General features: G+C 36.6%; 1 protein-coding gene across 1 annotated transcript in view; it reads left to right on the top strand.

The window, feature by feature from the left end:
• The window catches only part of NEGR1 (neuronal growth regulator 1), an 892690-nt gene that overhangs the window by 700181 nt on the left and 164620 nt on the right, over positions 1 to 27889 (top strand). Inside the window, exon 6 of the mRNA XM_033225297.1 lies at positions 8247 to 8398. Within this exon, the coding sequence (XP_033081188.1) occupies positions 8247 to 8398 (152 nt within the window). The remainder of the gene's footprint in view (positions 1 to 8246; positions 8399 to 27889) is intronic.

Raw genomic sequence — 27889 nt, 5'->3', positions numbered from 1 at the left:
ACGGTATCTCATTGTGGTTTTAATCTGCATTTCCCTGATGATTAGTGAAGCTGAGCATTTTGTGTATGCTTGCTGGCAGCTTGTATGTCTTCACAAAATATTTCTTAGAGTAGTTGGGAGAAATGAATGGGAAAGTTTAAATATGGCCTAGAGTACTGGATATGCAATTAAAAAGCAAGAGAGAAGAAAGGTAATATTTGCCTATTTCAGTGACTAATTGGATATAAGGAAAGGAAAATTGGAACACAATTCTTTGTTTTCCATCTAGACAACAAGAGAAAAGTGAAGCCACTGGCTGAGGCTGGACCACAAGAAAAAGGTTTGGGAGGGCCCACACTTACTTCGGTTTGGGACATACTAGAATCAAGAAGTTAGTACTGCACACGCAGAGTCTGCCCATAAACAGCTGGAAGTACTTCGTGTTTTTAAAATGCATGATGATCTTTCTAAAATAAAGAATTGATCTTAGACTTTATGTATGAAGTCTGTCGGTGTTTCCTCACTGTCCCTGGAATAAAATCCTAATAACAGGGGGTGGTATATAGGTTTCTTCACGTTCTGGCCCCCGTATTCTTCTCTGGCTATGAATCTTGCCATTCTACCCTCACACAACAGGAGCTGTAGCTATCCTGAAATATTTCCATTCCCAGACTGTGATATGAGCTCTCTCTTTCAGGACTCTTCAAATGTTGGCTCCTTCGTTTGTAAGCCCCTTCCACACACATACCGTTCCTGGTTGCCTTTGCTTGGCAGCCTTCCGCTACCTAGTCCTTTAGTCTCCATGGGGATGTCACCTTCTCCCGGAAAGCTACCACAACAAGCTTTTTTCTACCTGGGGAGGGAGCTCTTCAAATGTACCCTCATGGACTCACATCTAACAAGCACTTATGACACTAAACACAACTTATTTTACTTTTTCATCTCTCCTGCTAAGCTCTAATCTACCTGGAAATGAGGATTCTGCCTTGTTCGCTATCATGTCCCCAACACTTATCATGGTATTTGGCATGAATGATACACTCTTTTGGAAGACTGCGTTATAACCTTTTACTAAATATAAAATAGAGCCATTCTTATTTTAACACACTTTCAAATTGGTGAGAGACTATTAGTACAAATGAATCCTGTCACCTTAGATTGCAGGACATTGTAAACCCAATACACGATTAGAGAAAGGAAGTTTATTTCTGTTGCTCAATTCTGTCTTCTCAGGATTTTTTCTTTGTGAATATAGTTTCTGAGAAATGGTTGTGTTGTTATATTATAGGGTAATATTTTACATTAAAATCATGGGCATATTGATATTAGAAAAATAGTTTAAGTGGTGGGGAGAAATCCAGTCATAGGTCAGGTTGTCAGGGATACAGGAACTCACAGCAGTCAGGGAGGCTTGACATCTGTACTGTAGCCATTGTTTATTTAATGTAGGGTTAAAAGGGAATATCCTCCCATGCGAATCAAACCGTCACAAGGAAAGCAGCCCAAAGGTCTCTAATCTAAAAGTATTAATTTCATTAAAATTGATAAAGTAAACAAGACATACATTTTAAATAGCTTAATAAAGTCTAGATTCATTAAAGTGTCTAATATATTATAATAACATTAATTTATTCAAACACACAACTAAAGATAGATACCCCTTGGGGCTAAGACAGTGATGCATGATATTCTTCAGCCTGTTCCTAGGAATAAATGATATCATATTGTTTTCAAGCCTTAAGTATCAAGCAGCACATAAACCAGTAGGTTGCCATAGCAGCATATGCACATAAATTTTCATTTCTCTCTGGTAGTTCTTGCTCCTCCTCCTCCCTTTCACTTTTCTTTTTTGTTAAATCTGTGAAAAGCTTAGATGAGATTGATGATGCACATGTAATTGATACTGAGTTTGGCACATCTTGAAATCATGATGCCATGATCTTTTCAGTCACTCTCCTAGATCTTTTCTTTAAAAATAATTTCCTGAATGCTCAATATTTAATATTTTTCTGCCAGCTGAGAGGAAATGTATCTGTTCTAAGAAACAGACTTTATCATTGAACAATAACACCTATCATAATCTAGTGCCTACTGCATTTGGCATATATGTGCATAAATATTACACATTAAATATTTTTAAAAACATTTTAACATTAACACTTTGTGATTGGCTTCATTTTTCCCATTTCACAGATGAAAAAACTAAGAATTACAAAAATATAAAAACAAAATTCATTCAGACAAGCACGCAACAATTACTCTATGCCTATTAACTATCTAACACTATAGTGCATGCTTAGAATACAATGAATAACAAAATCAACCTGGAACCTTGCCCTAACAGAGTTTTACTCTAATAAGGAAGAGGGACATTAATCAAAAATCACACAAATGTATGAAAACTTAAAACTGAAATGATGTTAGAAAAAGAAGTATTTGATGTTATGATGATGATTTGGCCAAGCCAAGCAGAATACAGTAACCTCATACCATCACTAGAACTTGAACTTTAGAGAGAATTTTAGAATTACTCTAAAATGCTGCTTTCTTGTCATTTGGATAGGTTGCATTTTTCTTCCATTCTTGACTATATTCTGCATATACACTATGAGGAGGGACTTTCTTCAGTCCAAATATTTAGTGAACCTCGAGGAAGAAAAACAAACAGTAATTGATAGAGTGTGTGTATGTTGGAGAGAGTTTGAGCAGGGAAGGAGGAGAGAACCTATTGTACGTTTCTCATCTCAGGCTGCAAGAAGCCTGGGAGGCTGACTATGGGAAACTGGACACAACTGCTCTAACAGGCTGCACTGAAAGACATGACTAAGCCCCAAATACATAGTCAAGAGGCTTCTGGTCCAGAGATATATCCAGATAACATTTTTGTTGTTGTTGCTAATTTTTTACCCATAGACTCACCTCTTGGATCAAACCTGGCTTTCCTGTCATGGGTGCCACATGCCACTTGGCTGTTTAGCTCCTTGGTTTCATTCCCTGACTTGACTCGATTTTCTTGAAGTACCCATGATTTCTGATTTGTCTCTCCAAACTTAGATACAATATCCTGGTTTCTACTTAGCGATTTGAATGTCAATTGCTTCTTTGGGAAGGCACCAGTAGTCAGAGGACCTATACTTAAATCTTGATTCTGCCACTTATCAGATGGTGCAAGATAAATTAACCTAATCTTCTTAAATGTCTGTTTTCTCATCTATAAAATGGGACTAATAATAACTACCTCCTAGGATTGCTGTGAAGATTTGTTGATATGTACATTTCAACATGCTTAAAGTTTTCTGCATGTCAATTTTTCACTCATAACAACAAGCATTATTGTGTACAATGCTGAATTTTTTTTTTAATTTTTGAGATGGAGTCTCACTCTGTCGCCCAGGCTGGAGTGAAGTGGCATGATCTCGGCTCATTGCAACCTCTGCCTCCTGGGTTCAAGCAATTCTCCTGTCTCAGCCTCCTAAGTAGCTGGGATTACAGGCTCCCACTGGGATTACCACGCCCAGCTAATTTTTGTATGTTTATTAGAAGCATGATTTCACCATGTTGGCCAGGCTGGTCTTAAACTCCTGACCTCAAGTGATCCACCCGCCTCGGCCTCCCAAAGTGCTGGGATTACAGGCGTGAGCCACCATGCCCGGCCACAATGCTGCAAATTTTTAGTGTGAGATTACTTCAACCATAAATGTATTGAGAACAGATAAAATGTCCCACATACATAAAGCATTGCTGGTCACACTGAAAAGTCTAGAAATACATTCTGATTCAGAGCCTACACACACACACACACACACACACACACACACAAACACACAGAAAGAGAGAGAGAGAAAGAGAGACATATATGTGTGTGTGTGTGGTGTGTGTGTATATATATATATATATAAAACTCCATCCTTGGGAAAGGCATTGTGAGATGTGTTGTGGAAGGGACCTGTATGCTATCTTAATGTCATCTTCAGATTTTCAGATAGAACTAAGGTCCTTGAGATAATAACTATGTCATATTTTTCCTCTATGGTTCCTAACTCTCTTTCAGCATAGAAGGCATTTAATCATAATTTGATAACCAAATAAAACCCCATTTCTGTTAAGTCCATATAAGAATTCTAGCATCACTCATGGCTTTTTCTAAATCCTTCTCTTTTGTTATAATTTGAGCTGTATCTTTAGTTCACACAACATCTTGGAATGCTGCAAGCCTACAGTCCATTGCTGACATTAACATTCCTTGTCTTCATAAATAAAACTTCTATGATTCAAGGGTTAACTTCCCCCACCATCTAATAGCAAAGATTGATTAATAAGACCGTATTAATCTGCCCACTCATATAAAGTGAATTCCAGTCTCTACAAGATTTATCATTATTTGAGAATGCCTCCCTCACTCTTATTCTAAGTTGTTCTAATATTTAAAATGTTGTCTGATACTTCTTAATATATATTTCCTACATTAGGAATGAAGTCTTTCTGTGGCTGTTTTCATCTGCAAGTTGGTTTCTTTAGAGATATCTGTTGTTATTCTGACCTGGAAAGACAGAGAGTGAACAATAGTCTTAAAATGTGGATTGAGGCTAGATTATATATAAAATGAATGAGGTCCAGTGTGGCTGCTCCATATACTAATATTTTTGCAATCTTAGCAATCGGTACTGATGGCTATGTGGTCAGTTTTTTGGGGTGATGTTGCTGCAGGCTGTCTTCTGGTGGTCCCAGATAGCTGCTGCCTGGAGGGAGGTTATGATTGTAAAGTTTGTGTCCATTTTGTGAGTAAGAAATATGTGTACCCCTAGTTATCAGCAGGCTTTCCATGTGCTACTTCTGACTGACACTAGAAAATATAAGGGACTATGCTAATTCAGAACTAGTTAGTGGGTTGGGCTGTGTCACTTATGAGCTGACAGCATCTGCTAGCAAAGCAAATAGCCTGCAGTTCACAGATTTATGAGGCATTGGCAAAAGCCAGAAAGGAGAAGGGGAGTGAGAGTTATGGTTCTCAATGTGAAGCAAACTTCCATTGGTGTCAGAGAGTAGAGGACAGCAGGGTCCACAGAAATAGAAGGATCTTATAACTATCTTCCCTATGATAAAAACGCAATGAAGAAAAATGACCAGGTATTTCCAAGTAGGCACCATATAGTACTGATCTATGCTGAGGAAATGGATGCCATATTTAACTCTGAGCTCCACAGAATTTGTTTGTCTTTTTTTGTTTTTTGTTGGCAGGGAGGGGCGGATTTCAACAGAGGCTATAAGAAAGCATATTTCTTGTTTAATCTAACTCAATATAAGAATGATTCTTTTTACAGAAACAAAGTTATAGACAATCATATTAGAACAAATCAATTATGTAAAGAAAAACGTCATCAATTAGAGAGCTCTTTTATCATAATTTGGTTTTAGTCAAGGAGTGAATCACATTAGGGTCATACAGGCTGGAGTTTCCAAGTGTGGCTCAAATGTATACAACCAGTAATGAAGGGTAGATACGTTCATATTAACAAGGTCCCCACTGTGACTAAAACACCCTTCGGTTGTCAACACCCTTTTATGTGCTGGATTCTTCTCCTTGGCTCTGAGCTTCTCAAGCACAGAGATCATGGGTTGCCCAGTCTTGTCCCTAGTCACTCAGCCAGCATAGAGCTCATCTTTGAAGCAAATTAATGAATATTTTCAGAATTGATTTGAATAATTGAGAAAGCCCATCTTCATACCCCAGAACTCTGCAGGAAAATCACAAAAGTACACTCTCTATAGACACATACACCATATCAGAAGTCACTCTCTCACAAAGTCAGCTTTGCAAAAGTCCTTCTTCCAACCATCTACCAGATGAAGAGAGGTTTTCATGTGGTGTTTGAGGAGTCGGCCCTTCTAAAACACACAACTACAGAAGAAAGTAAGCTTTAGATTTCTCTAGTAATTTCAGAAAAGTAGCTTTCCCTAGAGGGAAGAAAATTCCCTCAGGGAATGTAGTTTTCTTTTTCTTGGCCATAATAACCTGCCTGACTGATCTGAGTAGCAGGTGTTGGAGCATTAATGCTCCACTCTGGTAAGGATGCACACGGTACTGCTGGCCAGAAGCCCAAAATGGGCCCACACATACGGAGTATGGATGTGCTGCATGATTCAGCAACATCTGTGGCTGTGCCTTCAGATACATTTAAGGGCAGGGAACTGGAAGCTAATTCACCCAGAAAGACAGCCATAAGGAACATAAGCATATAGTGTCATAGAGTATCTGAATTTACTTCCTCAAGTCTTTCCCCTGGATCTAGCCAGTTGAAGGCCCTGGTTAATTTCTCTCTCAACTCTTCAGCAGGAAAATCGTCCTGGTTTTGGTCAATGAAACACAGCAGGGATTTAGTAGTCTGGAAAGTTTCTGAGTCCTCTGGAGAATGTGTCTATAATAAAGATGTGGGTGAATTGATTTAAGTCATAATACTGAAGCTTGCAAGTCAATGAAACTGTTTTTTCACAGAGCACTGATTAGCTAAAAATAAAGTTGTTAATGTGATGCAGAAAAATATATAATAATGACTATGGGAATTTAGCGTAAATGTTGGTAGGTTTGAAATGTGAGACAGAAGAATAAAAACTGCCATATCCATGATATTTTATGCCCTATTATCTTATGTCAGAGTTGGATATCATTAAATTTATTGCTCAAGCTAAAGTTTGTTCAATGTTTATGTAACTCAAAGTTTTATTAATCTGATTAAAGTTTGCATTTGGGGTAAGCCAAATTCAGCTATTACATGAAATACAAGTAATTCCCAGAGTAATCAAGTATGACTGCTCATTTTAATCTACATTTAACTATAGTATATTTCATCTAAATTCAGGTGCAAGCCACATAGTATAATGCAAAGGAGTTCAAATTGAACTCCCAGAGGATGCCATTTATTAGCATTTTCATAATTAAAAACTACAAAAACTTGAACACATTAAAGAGAAAAAACTACCATGTCATTTGGACTATCAGTTTACATAGCCTATGTTGTGATCAGTGTAGCTCCTTTGCAATAAACTATGGGTAAATTGTGGAGAAGTTAGTATCAAATTGACATACTCATTGTAAGAAAATTTATATTTAGAGAGAGAATTTCTTGAAGAGGCCACTGAAGCGGGCTTACCAATGCCTATGTTGGGGGAACATCACCTGGACACCATTGATCTTTGTACTATTTATCATGTACCTAGGATATCACTATTAAGTGCTTTGTAGGATTCAAATATCAGAGAAAGCATGTTCATTTAACCTCTCCTTTTGAGGAATTTTAAACTATTCAATTTATTTGTTTTGAAAAGGCTTGTGTGCATGGAAACTGCTAGAGAGAATAGTGCAAATGAAACATACAAAGAGAGAGATAAGAGTCCTTTAAGATAAATTAGAAAAAGAGAGATAAATCTTTGGTTAGACCTAAATGAGGAAGGAAGAATTTGAATAGCAGAAATAGAAGGTACAAGAGATAGGCTACAGATTCAGAAAAAGGGTGAAGCAGAAGTAGGTACAACATGCATTGAGAATGGTGAAGACATGCCAGCCTATTTCAGAGTGAGGGCCTCTGGTGGTAAATCCAGAGACTGTTGGACTATTAGTGTGAATTTAGGTATAGCTGAATCCCATACTGAAGCCTAGAGAGTTTTAAAGACTTTCCCTGGCACATTACTAAAATGTGGCAGTAATGGGACTCAACTTTAAATGCTATCTCCAATACTATATGGCTGTCTCTTTCTAGGTTTAATGGAAATTATCTGTCTGGGTCGTACAAGAGTAAAGTGGTGTTGACTCTGAACTCAGAAGCATCCTATCCCAGTTGTAGGGTTAACTTTCAATGGAGTTATCTAATAATATTTGAAATGACCCAGACATACCAGCTTACGTAGAAACCATCAGTTTGTACTTTCGGTGGAATCTTTATATTTATTTCCTTTAAACTCCTTCCTGACTGCAGTAGAAGAGATATTATTGGTGTGGTGTGTTTTATTTCCTAAAATATGTAACAGTGCATAAATAGGACATGTAGCTATCCAAGCTCAGTTTGTTACAGGAACAGTCTACAGCTGACATGCAACTTCACTTCCCCCAAATCTACTAATGTAAGTGAAATGTAAATTGCACCATTATCAGGTTATATGCTAACGTCAGCGTGGTGGAATTGTCTATGGGTTGCCATGGCAACCCCAGCTAAGATAAAAATGAAACTGATATTCACAATACATATTTACCTAGAGCTTATTTTGTCTTCTAGGCTCTTCAATGGCCAACAAGGAATTATTATTCAAAATTTTAGCACAAGGTCCATTCTCACTGTTACCAATGTGACACAGGAGCACTTCGGCAATTATACTTGTGTGGCCGCCAACAAGCTAGGCACAACCAATGCGAGCCTGCCTCTCAACCGTAAGTAATGCAATGGTACCAAAATGCTCCCAGGGGCCTCTGGGCCCCTATCCATCAGTAGAGATAAAACCTAAGAATAGAGCACATTCATTTTAAAACTCAACCTGATGTGACACTTTCCTTATATGTCACACATTCCTTACACATAGAAACTTTGCCCCCAAATCATATAGTTGTCCAAAGATTTTATAATCCCTGTGGAAGTCTACATGTATATAAAAAATATGTTAGAGCTGAGAAAGGAAAAAATACATGAATAATAGGGCTAACTGAAAAAATGTCTTTGACTGAAGTCAGTAGATTTGGTGAGATTTTGTTGTTTTTTAAATGTATTACATAATCTTGAAGTATAGACTAACATGGCTTGAATTTACTCTTGGTTGGTTTTCATTAAACATTCATCTTGGGATAGCCAGAATTTCACAAGCCATACATAAAATGAAACAGCAAGTAAATGATCATGGACAAAATATTTTATCCATGTAGGTAATATTTTTACTCAAAATTGTATTTTAAAATACAACTTAAGATTTTATTCAAATAAATACTACATTTCTAATGTATCTTACTTCCTAAGGACTAAAAACTAGAAAAGAAGCACAAACAACACAAGGATCTGGTAAAAGGATAGAAACCTCCGTGAATGTTTCCTCCTATAATTAATTTTACTGCTGTTTAGAAGCTGAGTAACCAACAAATTGTTGCAGCCACAAATTATTCTTAATTTTGAAATCAAATGTTTCTCAAAATGTTCAAAGAAGACTAGAGAGAGTATACTGTGTTTTCAGTGCCACAAAGTTATCTGAATTATCCTTATCTCTTATAGTTAATATTTTGTAGTAACTTGACAAATGTATATTTGTCTTATGATCCTGTTACAGTAAGCTGTCTCTGAAAAATGCAAATATTATATAGTTCATCATAGCTATCATTTCCATTTTGCAGAAATGGGGATGGGATATATGATGTTCCTACAACTTAAAAATATACTGTAATAAGTTTCCATGATTTATGAGCTTTACATTACCATAATTTAAGAATTCTGATGTGAAATAAAATATATCAGTTTATATCACATCTTTTATTATCCCATCCTAATATTCTTTAGTACTCAATTTGAAAGAAAAACATTGCTTGCCATGAAATAGTTATAGTATAATATGCTTGCTTAAGTTCCTTCCATGAGGATGATTTATTTAGTGAAATTATGAATAATATAAACCACTGAAAATATTATAAAGCAGTGTGAATTCCAATTTAATGTAAATATTGATACTTCTTTGGTATATTATTAATATTTTAAATGGTTTAAATATTCAAGCACTTGAAAGAATAAATGAATTAACACGGCAAAGTAAAGAAAAATTTAAGGCTTAATAACATATTAAGTTTTGCTATTTAAATTTTTAAATTACATTCTGATTTTCAAAACTGAAACATTAATGAATGTGAAAAATTAGGAACAAATTCCACTTGTGTAAACATTTGTTTTACTCTGGCAATGTTAACACAAATGTCTGGAAATAATATAGTGCTGAAAAGGCTTCTAAACGTAGTGCCTTCAGAAGAGACTCTCATCATCTCTCTCTGCCATTGACTTGCTGTATGCTGCGGTGCTATTAAGTACGTACAATTTGATTAATTTGTTAACAAAGGCAAAATATGTAATTATGAACATAGCCCTGGGAGGTTGGAAAAATGACCATATATTCAGAACCACTTGTACGACCTCATCTGAAGCTCTTACTGCCCTAAGCATTTTTATTTCGTCTTATAGTTATTTTTATATGTATTCCATCTCTCCATCAAATTATAAGTTCTTTAAGAAGACAGGATCAATGTCTGATTAGTTATTTTATTTCCCATATCACCAAGCACAGCGCCTGCTATTTAATAAGCAATTAGTAAATCTTTAGTGAATAAATGAATTAAACATTGAGTAAATGAATGCATGGATTAGTTAATAAATAAATGAGTGAATGAGTTTTAGCTGTAGAATTTGTACTTGTAACCTCTACAGATAAAAGGCAATATGACTGTAATTACAAATAGCACATTGTTAGCTTACTCTGAAACAGACTCTACTCTTATTTTTTATATGAACTTGTTCATTTAATTCTCACACAATCCAAAGAGCTAGATTCTGTAATTCTCCTCTTCTAGAAAGGAAACTTAGAGAATATAAATGTGGCCGAAGCCAGATGGTTAGTGACAAAGCAAAACCTTAAACCCTGACAATCCGGCTTCAGATTCTAAGCTTTTATCTACAATGCCTACAACCAGCAAAGCACAGCACTAGACATTGGAAAGAAAAGGGTTAGTAGGACTGGAACCCCATCCTGAAGGAGTTCTCAGATGAGTGAGAGGTGAGAAACAAGCAAGCAGGCAACTATAATGCAATATGGTCAGTGGTATCATAATGGGGCAGAGAAGATGCTCTTACTGTAGTCTTAAGGGTCATGAAATAACTTTCATGTAGAATAGCCAATACCACTATTTGAATTATAGCTAAGGTACAACTGAAAACATCATCTTAGCAATGACTATCTCGTTTTCTGGGGCAGAACTTTTCAGGAGCTCATTCAACAACAATCATGTGCACAAAGTATAGTGGCACAAATGAGAGAATGATCAACTCAGTCAGTCTCAATGACTCAGAGAAAAATATAGAGGAGATGCCCCTTGAGGTAAAGGTGATTAGGTTGAGCCTGGGTGTGGGAATGGTGATGGAAGAAACCGAGAGGCAAGCACTCTAGTGCGGAACCGTTCATGTAAAGACATGGCAATATGAAACAATTCAATACATTTGAAGACACTATAGTACTTTAATATGGCTGGAATAAAAGGTAGAAGGAGAGTATTGAGAGATGAGGGTAGACAAGTTGGCGGGGATGAGGATGAGAGAGTTGAAATGAGTTTTGGCTGTATCCTGGTTTTGGAGAGTTACGGAAGGATTTTAACAAGGGAATGATACAAACAGATTTGGTTTCCAAAAGACACTCTTATGCATTGTGAACTGCTAAACCCAGATAGTAAACTTTTAATGCTAAAGGCAAAATAACAATAATAATAGTAACACCAAAAAGAATAGCAGAGGCGAGAGAATTGAGAGCTAATTAAGAGATAGCCATTAATGACCAAATCTGGCAAAAAAAAAAGGAAGGGAGTTGCAAGGATCTAGGTAACTCCTAATGTTTAGTTTGCATGAAATTAGCCAGAATAAGTGCATAAGAGAAGAACTGAGGCCTTCAGATCTTAGGAGGAGGTAGAAATTAAAGGAAAAAATTAGATCATTTCTAGACATTTTTAGTTTGAAGCGATGTCTAATAGGTAGCTGGGTATAAAGTCCAGAATGGAGACATAGATAAAGTTATCAGAATGGAGGTAGTAGTTTCAGCCATGAGAGTAAATGAGACTTCTCATAGAAGCCATGTAGAGTGGAAAGATTACCAAGGACAGAAATCCAAGTAAAATTAGCATCAAGGAGTGAGCCTAGGAAGAGAAGCGTCCTGCAGAAGCAAGCAAATTCAATGTGAATGGAGATGCCAGAGGAGGGCCGGCACTGTGGAGTGCTGTGAAATCTGTCAGAGCAGCCCATTTCAAGAAGAATGAAGAGTCAGCACTGTCCTGTGCTACATCCACTCAGGGAACATCTGAAAGTCAACCACTGTCTCTGACAGTAGGGTGGTTAGTTACTGGTGACCTTTGCCAGAGCAGTTTCTGTGTAAAACTGAGAGTAGAAGCCAGATTTCTGTGATTAAGGTTAAATAAATAGATGAGGAAATAGAGACATGGATAAGAAACTGCTCTTTTCTGAGGTTAGGCTATGAAAAGGAGAAGACAAGGCTGATGTTATGCCTTGATGTCTAGCTGCTGGTCTGATTAGTATTCCTTTCTGATTAATATGGCCTAGCGGCTGTGTGTGTATCAGCAGCTCCCTGACCTGCAAAGATACAACATCCTAGCATTTGATGAACTATACTATAGTGAACTTGCAATGTTTTCTGGTTTTCTGCAAGTCTCCATCATTTTCAGCTTGTTCGCTTCTTTCTCACATCTTTCTCGGGTCCCAGGGAAATAAGCAAATTTTTGATTTAACGTGAAGACACCTTAAACTCCTTTATCTTCCATGGCCTGTAGGCTTTAGGCAGTAATTGTAAGATAACCTATAATTTTAAGTAGAGGTTTTAGTAATTTCATCAATAGAATTACTTTAAATTACTTAAGGTAAAAATGTGTGTTTTCTAAAAGAAAAAGAAAGCAAACTTTATGGTGGAAAAACTACCGGAAAGCTAGTATACAATGAAGATCTGTCATCCTCTAGATTCTCTGTCCAAAAATTCCTGAAAGATTTCTTCTACATTGTAAAAAGTACAAAATTGGAAAGGAAGAGAGGGAAAGACAGAGAGAATATTCTGCAGATCAATGTATATTAGCCCTCAGGAAAGAAGTGTTTTAACAAAATTTATAATGGATAACAGTATGCCAACCATTCATAGCAAAATTCTTATTAAATAAAAAATTGAAGATTCAAAGATATTTGTTATTTTATTGTTATTTTTCAGTGCATTTTTTGCTTCCCGAACATGAGCAACTAAAAAAAATGTTTCTTCCAAGTCTGTTCTTTAAAGACTATGAACTGAGTGGTCCCATCCTGCCATCTATGGGTTCAATTCATCAAATGTACACTATCACTTAAGTGGGAATTCAGTAATCACTACAACATAGTCATTTCTGTAAGTAAAACATGTTGTACACACTTTGTTTCTCACTTCCACAAAAGTACAAATATTTATTATAGGACACGTATTCAAAGACTTGCCATCTAAAGGGAAATAGGAGAATTAATTAAGGTGGAAGAAAGCTGCATAAGCAAAGTGCTTAGAATTCACACAGCCTTAGTTTAATACAACCCTCTCCTGAGACCTAATACATGGAAATATTTGGTACAAATTGAGTCTCACTATCGATAAAGACTCATTGCTTAAAGTCCCAAAATAGATAATGATAATATTGCTATGATGTGTGGATGCTAAACTCCCCTCTCAGGTGTTCCTAAAAATATAGTGTCAAATCCTTTACTGTAATATGGGTTCTACAGATTCTAATGATGCTATAGGGATCTCTCTCTCTCTGTGTGTGTGTGTGTGTTTACTCATGTATGCATTTATTCAAAGTAACAAAACATTTGTCTCAGAAATATTACACGTAAAACATTCAAAGGACTGATCAAAACTGTCTTTTCCCTGCCTTAGCAGCCCTGTGGAGACAATAATGAAGTCCTAATTTTAAACGCTTTATGCTGTCAGGGCCTTTTAACTTTCCGGAATGTCTCCTTTCATATCAGAGAAAATTTCTTCCCAGCCTGTTTAATGTGATGGGGATCTCTTCTTTTCAGATAAAAAAAGAAGTCAGTAGCTAGTATCCAAAAGGAAATGGAAGAGTCTACTGAAGAAAGTAAGAATGAGAGTAATGTAGCAGTTTTTCCCTGGTTAGATTTCAACCGATGCAAGCGAACAGTACCTTTCAACTGATTTGTTGAATATGAAACTAGCTGTGTCCCTGCAAGTAATATTTCAGCTCTCTGCTTGCTTCAGATGTTCCCACATGCCAGTAAGCAACGATACGGGTTCTGTTACTTTTGCCTATTACAATGAACCCTGAAAGGTGATACCACAGATGTGAATGACTCATATTTTAGATAGAAATTTATCTCTCCTCTTGTAACTTAAAGGAGATAGGGTTTTCATTTTGGTTGAAAGAGGCGGTAATAAATTTAGACTTGGTGATTATTGAAGACAGAGTGCTGTGTGAGCTAATCTGCTTTATCCTCGCAGCTTTGAGATGTTAATGAGAAGGCTTTCCTGGATGTTCTAGTAATAAATATTTAACAAAAAGTAGGTTTGCAGTTGTAGGTAGAATGTGATCTGGGTATACAGGCCTATCTAATCATTATCTACCAAACAAAATAACACACACAGACATAACCATCACACAAATCATGAATATACACAAATTTGCTGAAGTGGAGTATGAGTAAAGCAAGAGAATATTTTTCCTCCCCAATCTCATACCTGGAACGTGTATGTATTTTCAAGAAGATAAACACAAAATGGCCATTTAGTGGCATATGGGAGAGACAATAACCAGCAGGCTGAAGCAGTCAGAATGACTTGAAGTTTATGGTGCTCCAAGTCACCAAATTGCCTCTAGTGAAAACCACATATCAGTTAGCAGAGCTCTAGTTACGTTTCATTTGTCAATGTGGAGCTTTAGTTACGTTATGTTTGTCAATGCACAGAAATTGGAGCTAGAAGATGTCTCAGATTTTACATAGTCAGTTTTCTTCCAACTTTCTTAAGCAATGGAACCCTTTATTCAAACCAAATAAAATCTATGCGAACTCTTAATGTATGACAAAGATAAAACTGGAGTTAGTTTGGTTAAGTTGGAGACAAATCTTATTTTCCTACCCATCACATTACATAGCGGCCTTGAAGCCTCCCAAGATATCATACAGTTCCAAATAATTTGTTTTGAACACTTCTTGTCTAAACCAGTTTTTTCACTTTATAGGTGAGGAAACTGAAGCCCAAATAGATGAGTCAGAGTCCAAAGTCAAGCAATATAACTAGGGTTAGAATTTCGTTTTTACTACTCTTTTTCCCATGCTTGTCCCACTACACAGGTGGAACACCAAAAGCTTTGAGTCGAGCAGATCTGAGTTAAAACTATAATCCTTCATGAAGGATTGTAGATGCTTTAGTCACCTGACCTATAAAATAGAGGAAAATAAATTCTTTTTGTAGGATTATTGTGAAGATTAAATGAGAGGACGTGCAAAATCGCCAATACACTACTAGTCTAAAACAAGTGCCTATTAAATGCTAGTTTCTTTAGCTGTCCTTCTCATGTATAATTCAAATGTTGAAGGGTAAACACAGGCAAGCACAGATCTATATAACCTGAAATACTGTGTAACTTTATTTCACTGGATAGATAAATCAGCAGCACCGGTTCTTTGATTCATTTATTAATGCACTACGTATATCATTATGATATTGTCCTTTTTATTAGAATTATTAATTAAATCGGCCATGCACATAAGCATTCACTTGTCATGAGTAAAAAAAAAAAAAAAGTGGAAAGGTTGTACAAGATTAATTACTCTACTGATGTGTTTCTCCCAGGTTAAGAGACAATTTGACAGCTACTGGTACAGCACATACATTTCCCACAGCTGACAAAGGGTCAGTAAATTCAGAAGGGAAAGGAAGCTTTGGTATTTGGTGTTGTCATTGATCAGCCTTGAAATATGGCTTGCTTATGAGGATTAGGTACCAAAAAGATATAGAAAAATAAATTAGAATTTCCAAATTAATCACAACATTTTACTAGAAGCCCTGCCCTTGGAGTCAAACTGGCCTTAAATTGGAGAGCTCCATAGCAATTAACTGCCTGACCTCAGCATACCAATCTATAAAATGAGGAGACTAGACTAACTAGTCTCCAAGTTACCTTTCAGCTGTAATGTTTTCAGATCCTAAGAAATCTGTTTGTGTTTAAAACATAGTATGTATGTATTGATTGTTATTTTTTAAAGTTAAACTTACTCTTTAACAAAGTAGAAGTGCTGCCAATACTTTCAACTTCTGTATATTTTTGTTATTGAACTCAAAATTATTTTTATTTGACAGAAAAATGCATTTTAATGTGCTTGTCTCTGTAGTGAGTTTCCATAAAACTTAGCTCAAGAGCACTGCCGGTCTAATCATTTTGTCATCTCTATACAGAATTTTACTCTCCAGAGAAATTTCCTTTATGTTCACAGTTGCAACAATCTTGGCCAGTAACCTATGAAAAAGGCACTAGAATAGACATTCTTGCTTGCTATTTTATTTCACACAGCTCTAATCCTGTAACTAATTAGGCCAAAATGTGACTTGAGTATATGGGGTTGTGCCTATTAGGGCTTTGTAAAAATGAAAACATGCCAACATTTCCAATCAAAAGAAAACATGTCAACAGTCTTTCTTCAGTGTGCCTTTCCTGATCGTTTCTCTCACAAAGCCTTTTGGAGGTCCTGTGAGATACTTCTTTCCCAGCACTTCTGAGAAGTTTCTTGTAGCATACTTCCCCAGCATGCACTGTGTTCTCTGTAACTATGACTCCATCTAAAGTGAGAGCCAATGGTTTGAGCACATAATAAGGTGGCAAAGTCTGGGCCACTGTATCACCTTCACTTCTGTGCTATGATTTTTCTCTGAAAATGGAAATATGACCCCTAATAAAAGAGCCAGGAATATGTGTGAACAAAATGATTATTATGAAGTTCTGAGTACCGTTATGATTAAACTTCCTATTTCTCCTTAGAGTGAAACATAGTTAATAGGGTGCTCCACTAAATGAAAAAGTAAATTGAAATTGGCTCTTTTTTTTGCCATTCTGATGTTCCAGATTAAGGTAAAAAGAGGAGGAATTAACTGTGAAAGCAATAATATTTCAATGGGCCACTCTTTCTCCAAAGCACTGTCAATTCAGTTTTAGTATCCATAAAACTGCTAGGGAAAAGACTGAAATGGCATGTCTTCATTGAATGTGTCTATTCAGTGTGGACTGGATTTCCTTTCTTTATAAATGTAATTCAATTGGGATTTCTCTGCAGAGATACAAATTATCTATCCACACAGTATATGGCTAAATAAGATTTGAATAAACCAAGCAAGGCTTGCTTGCATGGAAATGTTATTTCGCCTATGCCCTGGCCAGGCATTTATAGTAGGTTGGATTTTCCAAATTTTAGGTTATATTTAAGCAAGACTTCTCTTTCAACAGTTTTATTTATTTATTTATTTATTTTTATTTTTTATTTATTTTTTTTTTTGAGACGGAGTCTCGCTCTATCGCCCAGGCTGGAGTGCAGTGGCTGGATCTCAGCTCACTGCAAGCTCCGCCTCCCGGGTTTACACCATTCTCCTGCCTCAGCCTCCCGAGTAGCTGGGACTACAGGCGCCCGCCACCTCGCCCGGCTAGTTTTTTGTATTTTTTTAGTAGAGACGGGGTTTCACCGTGTTAGCCAGGATGGTCTCGATCTCCTGACCTCGTGATCCGCCCGTCTCGGCCTCCCAAAGTGCTGGGATTACAGGCTTGAGCCACCGCGCCCGGCCAACAGTTTTAAAGAAATGAAGCAACTTCAGTTTCCTAGCTCTAAAATGTGTTTTTAGATAGTTGCACAATCTTCAGTTCCTTTCTTTGAGTCAATCCAATTAGTGCATATGTGGAGCTGCTTAATTAGTGAGGCAGATCGTAATTCTTGTTGAAGAACCACTAAAGTCACAATCAGTCCACTTAGAAGGAATTCCAAGTTTTCTAAAATACTTTCTAAGACAAGACTAACAACACGCTTTCCTGTAACTGGCAGAATAATAGCATATGCTCTAAGAATTAGTGACCACAACTATAGGGAAATTTGTTTTTTCTCAAAAAAATTATAACTCCTTGGGAGCACTGTAGTTTATGATCTGTGTATAAACTGTGATAATAACTGTAATCAAACTGACTAACATTAACTAAGTAAACACGTTTTTTAGGAAAACTTGCATAAGCGATAGATGCACATCAACTCTGCAGGCTTGACTCTGCTGGAAAAGGATACATTGAAAGGGTTCATTTCTCTCAAGTTAACATGTGCCTGTTGGAGGCCATATTTGACATCCTTTCTTACACCCATTTTGCTTCATTCTGCAAATGAATTTCTGTATTTCTCTAACATTCTTCCTGCCAGCAACACCTGAAAGAATGAGCCTCACATGCTAAAACAATCTAAGGCTGCCACATATCACCATCATGAGAAACTTTCCATTTATTATTTTAGTTTCCTGGTTACTATGCTCCTTAATTCTTTTCTCCCTCTTATTATGGTGATGGTCATATATTTTTTAAAGTTTTTTATTTTAAGTTACTGACTCACATTAGTGATAGGCTCTTACCTGCTATTTATTTATTTATTTTTACTTTCTGTATCCTTTCCTCTTATTTTCTTCCTCTTATTTCTCCTCAACTCCAGGACTTAATCATCACCAAAAGAGACAGATAGATGCTTCTCTAACCAGGAGTATAAATTCAGAACGGAACCAAACAGCCTCTGAATAGGCAAGCCTGAAATTGCTTTTGAAAGCTTCATCACCGATAATGTAATCAAACTTAGCTTACCCAAAATTGATTTAAGTTGCAGCCTAAGGGCCAACCTTTGACCAGGGCAGCGTTCACACTTGCATTGATTCTGCCTGCAATTGAATTACTCAGGCAATTCTGTGCGCTTTTAGCTTTAGCCCTGGAGTGCAAATGGCCAATTTGGGAGGCAACTTGCTTGTGCTTGAAATTTGAAGAAAGATTTTCTCATACATTTCTGGGGAAAAGCAGGATTACTTTTTTAAAATATTATCTTAGTCACAGAACTCGCTGCCCAAAGCGCATTTTGTTTCCTTGTTTTCATATTTGTTTTGATTTGAGAAAACTTTGTTTCCCCCAAAGAATCTCTTCTGACTTTGGAAAGATGAGGTCTGCTCCTTCCATATGTGTACTAAAATTTAGAGGAAATGAAAATTAATGAGAAAAAATAAGGCAAAATAATATGCTGCTATTAGATAGAAGGAAAGGCCAGAAACACACTGCATTTTATAGTTCTAGGGGCAAGAGTTAAAAAAAATATGGTTATGAAGCAAAATAATACTCTGTAGGTCTGTATAGGATTGTATTCTATGACAAATCCCTCCCTTTCTTTCTAAAATATTTTATGAGACTGGCATGAAGAAACATTACAAGATGCTTTTCTGCATCATTGTTATGTTAAACACTTATATTTTCTATAGTTTTTCCCTTTGTACTGTATATCAATTGTACATTATCTACCCTCCTCACAAAACTTCTTTCATCTTCACATAACCATACCATCTCCATGTGTTTATTTTACATAATTATAAAAAAGATTCAATTGTATACCTTTCAAAAAGTTCTCCATATTTCTATTCAGTCTTCCTAAGTAATATTTTATGGCTTCACTATGATACATTTAGTGGTGAATTGTTAAATATTTAACTGAAGTAAAGGATGTGTATAGGTTGGGCATAGTGCCTTGCTCCTGTAATCCCAGCAGTTTGTGAGGCTGTTGCAGGTGGATTGCTTGAGCCCAGGAGTTTAAGACCAGCTTGGGCAACATGACAATACCCCATCTCTACAAAAAATAAACAAAATTAACTGGGTGTGGTTGCCTACACCTGTCATCCCAGTTACTTGGAATGCTGAGGCGGGAGGATCACGTGAGCCCAGGAGGTCAAGGCTGCAGTGAGCCGAGATCATGCCACTGCACTCCAGCCTGGACCACAGAGTGAGACCCGGTCTCAAATTTAGAAAAAAAAAAAAATGTGTATAATGAGACTTACAAATAATAATAAAATATGCAATTATCTTTATTGTAAATTCCATATAGTCAGTTGCTTCTCACAGATTCTTTCACTGATTTTTGGCAGAATCTTGTATCTGTAACCACCCTATGATTATAATCCATATATGTGACATGCATGATGTTGCACATGGAGCTGTATTCTACCTAAGAGGATTATTCTAACTTGAGTAAGAGATCATATGTTTATGATAATGAGTTAGACGAAAATAACCTGTGCAAATTTTTTGCTGAATCAGAGAATAGTTTTGGAATACTCCAAGAAAATTTCCCCAATTTTTTGTGTCGACATTAATGTAATGGCCACAGACATGACACATTACGTTTAATCCCTGTTAACATTCACTTCATTGTTTTCTTAAGTCTCTACAATCAACTAAGCAATAAATCAACCTGTAACTTGGACCTTTTGCCAGTTTCCATGGTATAAACATTCCCAACATGGCTGATTTCAAACTACCAAGTGATGTTACTGAATGCAGAGTTGGGAAGAGATGTGCCATATCACACACCATTGTATAATATTCTACAATACAGAAACAGGGATGTAAGTAACCTGAAGATTATAAATAATAGTACACTGTAGTAAAGTAATTTGGAGGTAATGAGGTTTGAATAGTTATTGCATTTGTGTTTAGTATCATTTATTAATTCTAAACTTATAGAATTTAATTTTAATAATGGCTGTATTTAATAAATAAATAGCAGAATTTCTACAACTTTCTCAATTGGCCTTACAAGCTGGTATAAGCCAGCTTTAGCATGCCACTATCTATTTGAGTGGCTATAAAGGAGAACACAATTTCTCCCCATGCAACCTACATGACTCTAGACAAATTACATAACTTCACTTATCTTCATTAGTCCATCTGTAAAATGGAGCTAAAGGAGTAATACCTAGCTCACATAGAGGTAGAATAATTAAATAAGATAGACATAAAGTGCCTGGCTCCTGGTAAGGATTTATACATTATGGCCTTTCTTTACCCTCTTATATAACTTCAATGCTCTCCCCCCCATTATTTATATAGTTTTCTTCACTTTATTTTGAGGTAAGGATGATTCTATTCTGCATCTCCAAATCCATATAATGACCTCTGACAAAATTAGGATTTTATTTTGTCTCTATTATAAACTCATGCCTACCTAAATATTGTCACATGCATGCCACATTTCCTGTTTAAATTTGCTGCAACACAAACCGTTTCTTTCTTACAATTGACTCTTACTATGCTTCATTCCCACTCCACAGTAGATTTTAAGCAACATTATTCATTTATTCCTAAGGTATGAGACCTCAGAGGATGCTTATTTTGCAGTGTCTTTATTCTATGAAGCCAAGAGAGAAAAACGTATAACCTGGTCATAAAAAGCATTCACATATTAGGGCGTATAAGCCTGCACATTAACATCACAATAGGTTTCAAATCTATTGTTATCTTTCCTCTAACTTGACCAGAGTCAGGGGAGGAGGAATTTATATGTCAAACTGCTTTGAAATAGGTGGAATCAGTTCCCTTTTATATCATCCTCTCCGCTACTATATATATATATATCTTTTAAGTAGTTGCATTGTTTTATTTTTCAATTCTTCCTAACTTCTTAGTTATTTAAAGGAAAAAAACACATTTGTAGGCTGCATGCTTGGAACATAAGATTGACCAGTAATGTCATAACTTTAAAACTTAAGTATTTTTTTACTTATTCAGTTTATTATCTATATGCCAAGTCACATGCTATGTTGGGAATACAAAGTTGAGCTAAAATAACTTGATTCATAACCTTTTGGAGATTGTCAATTTTGAAAGGGAGGTTGGCAACACAAGCAATTATCACAAAATGTAATTAATTCTTAGGGGTGATAGAAAGAATGACTAGTATAAGTGAATAATAGAAATCCCATGTGGCTGGAAAACAGAGGACAATTACAGGTAAAGTGGACAGAGCTGGGTGAAAAGAAGGGCACATGATAGCTTCTAAAGTGGACTTGCAAGGAAATGTAGTAGAAATGATATGAGCCACAAACATATTTTCATGTACTATTGCTAGCTTTTAAAATGTGAGTGACAAATGAACAGTGATTACTAGAATACTGTAATGCTTTGGTTCATAAGATGTGTCATAATGCATGTGAAATAATCCCAGTTACTAAGATGAAGCCTACTGTTAGTCCCTGCCTTAACTTCTCTATGACTTTTGGTACTCCACAGACAGTGCACTTATTTATCTTCTCCTCATATATTTCTGGAAAATCAGATATACTTGTGCCAATTTTTTCTTAAAGGAAGTGTAAATCACTGTTGATTTATTAAGCTGATCAAATAGTAAGATAATAAGTACTGAGCTATTTAATGAAATGTTTAACCTTTTTCTAATATAACCTTCCCTAACTTTTTTCGAGTACACTGTTAGTCTATTCATTAATTCATACCATATTTGTTTGGTCTAATCTCCTTTTCCTTCAAATTATACAAGATGTTTCAAGAAGCCCCCCAAAGACATTTATGAGCAAAATCTTTCATCTCTGAGTAAAATAATACAGTTAAATAGTCTTGCCCCTGAGTAAATCCATAAAGAATTTCTCTATATAGATGTATAACAACTTGTCGTCTGATTAGAGAATTGCCTGATTGATAATGGCATGATAACAGCTGATTAATAAATATTAAAACTGATTTTGGTGACCTGGAAACCACCCCATAAAGATAATTTACCAATTCAGCTACAGTTTGCTCTAGCCAATGAATTACTAGCCATAGTATATACTGTCACCAGCCCCAGATCAATGAAGAAATAAGTTCTCTAAAGAAGAACTTGCCTTTGTATGTTAGTTGTTTTTTGTTTCATTTTGTTTGGCTTTCATTTCTAATAACTTATATCTCTAGTCCCAGCCTACCATCTTAAAATTGGTTATAATAGGAGCCTGACGAGAGAGCTGAGATGGCTTAGCACAAATCCAGCATCACTGTTAATCAGCAGGTATAATAAAAATGTTTATGTGTATTATACCCTAGTAACTGATGGGTGTGAGAAAAGAGAAGTATTAGGAGAGAAGTATAGCAGCCTTTATTTAGTATGGCTCATGTAATATCAGACTTAGTATCTAGGCTCAATTAGAGAATAAGGAAAGGCAGAATGTAATGCACTGCTATATCTTGATACAGATAATCATGACTTCAGGAGTTCAGAGAGAATGTGTATCAGTACTGGCGAAAAAATAGCTCCAAGGGAGTATTCTGCTGATGGTGATTCAGAATCATTATCTTCAAATATAAAGGACAACATTATTATCTTTTGTGATTTAACAATAGTCGAATTCAACGTGAGATAGGCCTAGCTTTTAACAGTTTTGGAAAATATTATGTTATGTTATTGTTATTATTGTCGTTGTTTACAAAGGAGAGTTCAGCAAAGAGACAAGCTTAGACAGAGGATGCTTTCAGACTACAAATTGGTCTGATTACCACATAGATGGATAACAGAAAAAATTTGGAACCTATTATAATATTTTGAAATGACTGTTTAAAGTGCATGTGCATGTATATAGCTAGATTAAAAATCACCCAATATTGATTTCAGTTCTTTATGGCCACTACTATATGTATTGATTGTAACCAACCCCTTCTAAAAGACCAGGAGATACATAGTCGTCTGGGTTTCTGTTTATAGTTCTCACTTCAGAGTGGGTTGGCTGCTCCTCCAACATTGTTGACAGCTTTTTGAAGTTTGCAGCCATGTTACCGGCTTCTTCCTAGGTGATCCCTTAAAGCTATAAAATTCTAGCCTGACTTCTTTAAGAAAACTCCTGAAATCTTAATGTCTAAAACAAAGGTCTAGAAACCAAAGCAAATTATTTCATCTACATTTTACTTCACCATTAAAATTCTATCGAACCTAAGTGCTTAGAGACCCTCCACCAAAAGGCAGGAATATTCCAAGAACTAATTTATCATTTTTTATTCATTAACATTAAAATCCTTTGGGACTTGAAAAGAACTGACAAAAAAAAATTACAATTCTGTGAATAACTTTCTAGACAACTTCTCTAAAGCATCTGTGTTAGTTAGAATTAGAAACAGTAGCAAGTGACAAAACCCAAAATAACAATGACTGAAACAACTTTATTTTTCTCTCACATGGAAGCCCGCAATAGCCAGTTCAGGACTTGGAATAGCATCACTGTATCAAGGACGTAGCTCCCTTCTATGATTTTGTTCCAGTTTGTAACATTCATTCCCAGGGTTATTTTTTAGTCCAAGGTGGCCACTTCAGTTCAAAGCATCGTACCTATACTTTAGACTGTAGGAAGAAGAAAAGAGGGAAGGAAAAGGTCTCATCCCCTCCCTTTATAAATGCTTCCCCAAATCTGTAGACATCACTTACACTTATGTCCCACTAACCTTTACCTACATGGCCACACTTAGCTGCATGGGAAGTTAGAAATTTTGTTCTTTGCTAGCATTCTTTGCCAAAAATTGTGGTTATCTTATTATAGGGAAAGGATATAATAGATATGAAAAGAAAACCAGTAGTCTTTACTACAGTCTACCCCTTTGTGATGCAAATATCTAGGCATGCCTTTCCTTGTCCGTATAGAACACACTCATTCCTTTCAAAGATAGAAAACCATGCTTTCTTCATCAAGATTCTAGATAACTGAGGACTAGAATCTCTGAGTGATTCACATTCTTCTTCATCAGCCTGAATGTGACATGCTGTCTGATGATCTTTCGGTTAAAACAAGTTGTGTGTGTGTGTGTGTGTGTATGTATGTGTGTTTTCTGTCATACACAAGCCCAACATACTATGGTGGAATATGAACCAGAAAACTGCAATAGGACTCTCATTCTGAGAAGAGGAGGAGAAAAAAAAAAAAAAGAACAGCAGTCACTTACACACCAATGATCAGATCCTGCCAGTGGAAAGAGTCAAGATTCACTTTTCCAGCAGTATAATCTGTTCCTTAGATAACTTCATGGGCAGCCACTCATTCTGTGCTCTGGGAAGAACTCTCAAGTTCTTTGTCCTCTGTGGCTCTTGCCTGTGTCCTCTGGAAGTTGTTTCTTGGACACTATGCTCCAGGATCACTTATCAAGAAAGCACTGGGGCTGAGCAGCTTGCATGGCCCATTTTGTACTGCTGCAGACTGGGGACATCTTTAAAGGTTGAACATCTGTAATAGTAGACAAGGCTTGTGGTTTCTTTGACAAAACAATTTGCTCAAAAACCTGCTAGCCTTCCAATACAGTTAATTTAATTCGTTAATAACATTAGGGAAAGCTTTTTTGTTTGTTGTTTTGTTTGTTTGTTTGTTTGTTTGGGATGGAGTCTCGCTCTGTCGCCCAGGCTGGAGTGCAGTGGCGCGATCTCAGCTCACTGCAAGCTCTGCCTCCCGGGTTCACGCCATTCTCCCACCTCAGCCTCCCGAGTAGCTGGGACTACAGGGCCCCGCCACCACGCCCGGCTAATTTTTTGTATTTTTAGTAGAGACGAGGTTTCACCGTGTTAACCAGGATGGTTTCGTGCTCCTGACTTCGTGATCCGCCTGCTGTGGTCTCCCAAAGTGCTGGGATTACAGGCACCAGCCACTGCGCCCGACCGGGAAAGATTTTTAAGTAGAAAGGGCTTTGAATGCTGATAGTTCCAATGCCTCACTTACTATCCTCTTTGTTTTCTCTCAGCCAAAGAGCAGCTACGTTGAGGAGATCTGAACTGGTGTGCTTGGTTGGAAAGGCAATACCCTTAGTCTTGTCTCCGCCCTCAAAATTCACTGACTTCCCACAGCAAGTGCATTAGTCTTCTTTGATGTCAAGGTTGATGCTTTGTAACTATTTCTCTACTGCTTTGGTTGGAGACAGAAGCAACTGGCTTTTTCAATGTTGCAATATATAAATTACCAGGCTCTTAATCAATTTAGATAGTAGGGAGCATGAGCTCCTCCCTTAGCAGAGGTGTGTATATTCCTTCCTCTCTCTGTAGATCAGCTAGCATTATACTGAGTTTATGGGTGAAAGTGGCATAATGCAGGCAACACATATGAGTGTTCCACATTCTCCTATTCTTCTTCTTCCCTGAAAATTATCACATTACAGATTTAGTCTCAGAATTATTTTGTCTCAAACAACAAACAAATAGTTGTTCTCCTGAAGATGTTCACATTCCATAATACCCCAAATGAATAGGGACCTAAGAATTATCAAAACTAAATGGACCCAGGGACAATCAAAATGGTTTATGTATTTTGAGTTCAATGAGAAGTTAATTGTCTTCCCTGAATAAGGGAACACAGAACATATGCACATCACTTGATGTAGAATAAGTATGGGCTAAGGGAAATAAATTATTAAGGCTTCTGAGAGGTTCCCAAGTCCCTTGGGCTAAAATAGAACATAAATTTATTGGTATGTGCTGTATCTTGTAATGATGGGACAATAACAAAGAATTCCTAAGACATGAATGCTGTTTCTAAGTCACTAATAATCTATAAACTCCCATCACCTACTTCATTCCTCTCTCCTCTCCTCATTTTATACATGAAGAAATTATCCCCGAAAGAAAAGTTAGTAACTATTCTTTGGCATAATTTGTTAATGGCAGAGCCTTGGTAAGAACTCAGTTTTCCTAATACTGTATTTTTTCCAACTGTGCTAAAAAAGACTGTAGAAATCTGAGTCAATAACTGCAAAGCATCTGAGATTATACCCTACTTACAAGCTAATATTGTTAGCTTGCCACAATCTCATGGATGCTGGTAGAAAACACAAGACTCCTGGGTCAGAGATATAAAGCTTTATTTCTCACAGCAAAAACAATAGGCAGAAAGTCAACATGTTTGCGTCAGTTTCCTAAGACTCAGTTTCCATAGGGATAGCTTGGCTGGCCATTATGGATGCGTGTACATGCAGTAGTTTCTGTTACAAGAGAACAATATTGAGTTTAGGGAATCTAGTATTTTGCAGAAGCCAGTTAAGTAAGCCTGCTGTTTTTCTCAGAGGAAGACATGACTTCATCCTGTAAGAAAAATGGCCTGAATAAAAGCATTTACTTTTTATCCTCTACTTGGGTCTTTCATTTTTGGCATTCCCAACAAAACAGGTACAGCAAAGCATGCAGCAGTGTGAGAGACCCATAAAGGAGTGTCTCCCAATAATCTGCAGATACATAGAGATAAAAATGGTAGGTGTACCCTTTCAAGGGCCACACTCCATTAAATAGCTAGGCTTTAGGGGAATTCTGGTTGAGTCCCAAAAGGGCCTTTTTAGGTCACCAAAATCTAGATTCTGGGCCTCTATTTCAAAAGTCTAGAGAGTCTTTCTTGTCATCTGCCTGGGACTTAGCAGACTATGATGACAGACTGACACTGTCTAAAAAATATATGAGACTACAACATATATTCTGAGTAGACCCTGGAATATCAATTTATTAATTTATAATAAGAAATTGACTTGGTTTATAATATTCATATTATAAGTGAACTACAAGAGAAGCCACATCAAAGTCAGAAGTCATTTTATTAATTCATTATGATAAATCACTGTCTGAGGACAGAAAATTGTTGAAGTCTGTAGGATTCTTTCTCTGTAGTTAGACTTGTAAAGAACACCAGATCACAATCAGAAGGTTGCTTGGTGACCATGGAATCAGAAGAAGGGGAGATAAAGAAATCCAACATTTAATGGCATTAGCCTAAAATCAACATTGATTAATTTGTCTCAAAAAAATGGCAATTTTGCCAATAGGAGTAAATATGCATAATATTCAATAATTCTTACTCCCATTTCTCTGAGTGATACATACATCATATCAATCTTCAAATTCATTCCTGTTCCTTCTCCAATTTTCCTCTGTGACTTCCCTTTATCTGTTCGTGTAGCTAACCAGATCCTAGATCTCCGCTTCCTTTCCCTTAGTGTAACATCAAACCTAAAATAGCCATACCCACATTAAGCATACCCACAGTGTTTCCAAACCAGAGGCAATGTCATCATGTAATTTCGTATGTGGGAGGGGAAGCTCCCCAGCACAAAGGG

Source organism: Trachypithecus francoisi, unplaced genomic scaffold, assembly GCF_009764315.1.
Source record: "Trachypithecus francoisi isolate TF-2019V2 unplaced genomic scaffold, Tfra_2.0 Lachesis_group12, whole genome shotgun sequence".
NCBI classification, from domain to species: Eukaryota; Metazoa; Chordata; class Mammalia; order Primates; family Cercopithecidae; genus Trachypithecus; species Trachypithecus francoisi.
Note: the sequence above shows the minus strand (reverse complement) of the source record. Positions and strands in the feature narration are given on the sequence as shown.